The 3,392-nt window shown below is 47.4% G+C and overlaps 1 protein-coding gene across 1 annotated transcript in view; it reads left to right on the forward strand.

The window, feature by feature from the left end:
- Positions 1-1,622: 1,622 nt before the first annotated feature.
- ERGIC3 (ERGIC and golgi 3) overlaps positions 1,623-3,392 on the forward strand; it is a gene marked incomplete at its 5' end in the record, with an annotated part of 37,147 nt that continues 35,377 nt past the window's right edge. Inside the window, one exon of the mRNA XM_009329351.1 lies at positions 1,623-1,773. Coding sequence (XP_009327626.1) covers positions 1,623-1,773 — 151 coding nt within the window. The remainder of the gene's footprint in view (positions 1,774-3,392) is intronic.

Here is a 3,392-nt window from a genome sequence, read left to right on the forward strand (position 1 = left end):
AGAATAGTCCTCAGCTGGCTGGTTAGGGCACTCCTCTGGGTCTGGGAAACCGCAGAACTGGAACTTGATCTCCCACTTCCTGGGAGATGCTCTTAGCAGCAGCTGGCCACTTCTCCCGCTCGTACCTCTGGGTTACCTACCAAAGTGTGGGAGGGTTTGTCAGGCTTCCAAGCCCAGTTTCACAAAGGTGCCCTTATTAGTTCAGAGAGAAGGTCAGATCTGTCCCTCTCTTCAGTGGTGGTGTTCCCTAGCCTGTGCGTATTGTTTGCTGTGAAGTCCCTTTGATGTCTTACTTTCCCTGTGCGCTACTGGCTTCTAATCCAGCACTGCTCATTCCCCTTCCGGAGCTGGCTGAGTTTCACCTCTAGTCTGCTCTAGAGGTGAAATCTCTTAATTCTGCTTAGCAGATTAGGCTCCCACTTTTTATCTGGTTTGGCTTTATGTTGACAGACCTTGATATTGTAATTCAAATGTAGCAGGTTCCATAAGCCATAAAACTCCTTTAGGAATTGCTTCTGTTCACTTGCCAGGAAAGCATATTTTCCTATTCCTAGCCTGAGGCTGGGGATTGCATTCCCATGCGGACCACAGCCCTTGGCAAAGCACATGTCACTTTGCAAACAGAAGAAAACCTCTGACCTGAGCTGTTTTCCCCAAAACAGCAAAGCACTGAGCGCTGCTGCCAGTGCTGGCACCTCCTCCGCTCCAGAGCAGGCAGAAGGCAACATGCCAGAGCTGCTGTGGCTGCACTTGCACTGCAAACCTAACAGGAGGTGAGCGCAGCTGGGTCTCTCCCACCAAAAAGCCCAGCAGGCACAACCCTGTGTTGCCAGGAAATAATAGAGTTTGAGGATCTTCAAGGCCTCGGCAGTCCTTTAAGGCTCATTTCCCCCCTGGCCGTTGTTCATCAAATTATGCTCATTTGTGAAATGCTCTCAAGTTAGGAAAAATGAGGGTTTGCTCCCTTTTCATGTGCTAGCTGTCAAGTTTTTAAACTGGACCATAACAGAACAGTTCTTCACTACCTTGTGTAACCAGCAGTCCTCCTGCTGAGGACAAAGCATGTGGAACTAAGGTGTCAGTAGCCCAAATCTGTCCTTTGAAAAAAAAGAGTTGGGTTACTAAATCCTGTAGGAACCTCTGTCTTTAATATACATGTAATAACAATACATGTCTTTAATAATACATGTAATGTCTCGCAAAAGGACAGTTGTGGTTTAACACAGCAGACAGCTAACACCATACAGCCGTTCACTCACTTCGTGAAAACCCCAAAATCTACAGCCCAAATCTGTCCTTTGAAAAAAAAGACTTGGGTTACTAAATCCTGTAGGAACCTCTGTCTTTAATATACATGTAATAACAATACATGTCTTTAATAATACATGTAATGTCTCGGTGTTGTACATGTGAACGGTATGCCAGAAAGGAACTTGAATTGTTCATAATCTAAGTTCAGTTCAGGGTGACTCTGGGAGCCTGTTACTTCCCATTCCAGAAGGACAAAGTGTTTGACAGGGCTGGAGTTAGAGGATGCGTCTTCCCTGACAGCCGGTACCGTGGAGCTACGGATGGTCCTAACAGCGTGGGCTTGTCTGAGCTCAGCCTTTTGCCTCTTTCAGGTGTCCCTCCTGCAGATGCAGCTGGCACAAGATTGCTGTGCCAAGACCAGCCAGGAGCTGTCAGACCTTCACCACGAGCTGTCTTACTCCGTAACAGCTGCGGTCAGGGAGCCCAAAGCTGCTGTTCTGGAAGCAGAGACTCGGAAGCTGGGTCAGCCTCTGAACCTTCTTTTCCTGTAGAGGAACAGCTGCAGCCTCACGGGGCTCCTGTCTTGTGCCCTTCCCGGAAGTGTATTCTGTTTTGCTGTGGGAAATGGGGGTGCATTTGTTCTGTTTGCATTTGGAAGCATCCCCTAGTGACAGTAATTTGTAAAATGTTTTTTAATAGAAGGAATTTTGCAGGACTGCACTTTCTCAGCAGTAAAAAGCAAGTGGCAGGTAAATATGTGGCTTAGGAAAAGATGATACTAGTGCTTTACTTGCACAAGTAAGCTACTACGAGCTGTTCTCTGATTTAACCTCTTGAGTTCATAGCCGTTGCCTGTAATGAGAGAGGGAAGTGGAGGAGTGAAGAACAAAATGAAGGGGTGAAGACTACACGCCAGGGATCGAAGGTGGGGCAAGAGAGCGTTTTTTTTTTCCCTCCCTCCCTTCCTCCCTTCTGTGATAAGTGGTATATTGATTTGTTCACCAAACCTGATGAGACAATTGTCTTTTGTGGTATAAGCTAAGGAAACTGGCTATGAGAGTTTGGACTTTACCCAAGGTAATGAAATATGATAACTCAGAATATTTATAAAGGAATTTACAAATTTTAGAGAAATGGGGGAAATGAAAGGGTTAAATCCCTGACAATCCCCGACTAAAACCTTGCTGTGATTTTTCTCAGCTTCACTTGCATAGTTTTAGTGATTTAGTAGAGACATGTAAATTCTTACATGACCAGAATTTATGGGCCTTGAGCTAGCTCATTAGGCCTCCGGTGTAAATCACTGATAATAGGAACTCAGGACGACTGTGTCAAGAGAAGTGTTAAAAGACTAGTTAAACTGGTCCCCTTGTAATATTCCAGAGTCAAGGACTGATAAACTAATTCAATGACTATATATGGACAAAGGAAGCCCGAAGTTCAACCAGAGGACAAAGTGAGGAAGACTATGAACGACCACCGGAGGGTGAAAAGACCCTAACCCTAATTTTACTGCGCATGCTTGGGAGCTCATCACCATAAGACCACCTTTCCAAGAAATCTGATGAATATGTATGATTTTTCTGTACATAACCTGATGTGCTTTGCCAACCGGTGTGCGCCGTCGGTGGAGCAGAGGCTCCCGGGCCACCCAGCGCTGTTTTGCTTATTGCCACTTCTTGCTAATTAATAAATTGATCGTACACTCAAACAAGTCTCACCGTGATTTGTGAGAGTTACACATAACACTTCTTTCCTCCCTTCCTTCTGCACAAAAAGCACCGGTCCTCTCCCGAGACGATTTGCTTTCAGCTTTGTTACTGCGACAGCGAGCCTGAGGGACAGCTCGGTTGTTCTCAAAAGGGCACCAGTAACAAATCCAGACCTTCCAAAGACGGAGGCGATGGATGCGGCGGGGAGGATGTCAAACCGAGTGAAAACTGATCTCTGCCAGCAGCTTCGCCTGGGTATCAAGCCCTTTCCAGCTAACCCATGTCGGCACAGTCAGCGTCTCTCGGGTGTCCTTCAGATGCTGGGGGCCGTTGGCAGGGAGGGTCAGAAGAGGGCGAGGCGGCAGCGAGGACCTTCCCGCCCCGGAGGAGACCGGGAGCCCCAGCCCCTCCGCGCCAGCCCCCTCGGCC

The sequence above is a fragment of the Pygoscelis adeliae genome, unplaced genomic scaffold, assembly GCF_000699105.1.
Source record: "Pygoscelis adeliae isolate BGI_AS28 unplaced genomic scaffold, ASM69910v1 Scaffold407, whole genome shotgun sequence".
Classification (NCBI taxonomy): Eukaryota; Metazoa; Chordata; class Aves; order Sphenisciformes; family Spheniscidae; genus Pygoscelis; species Pygoscelis adeliae.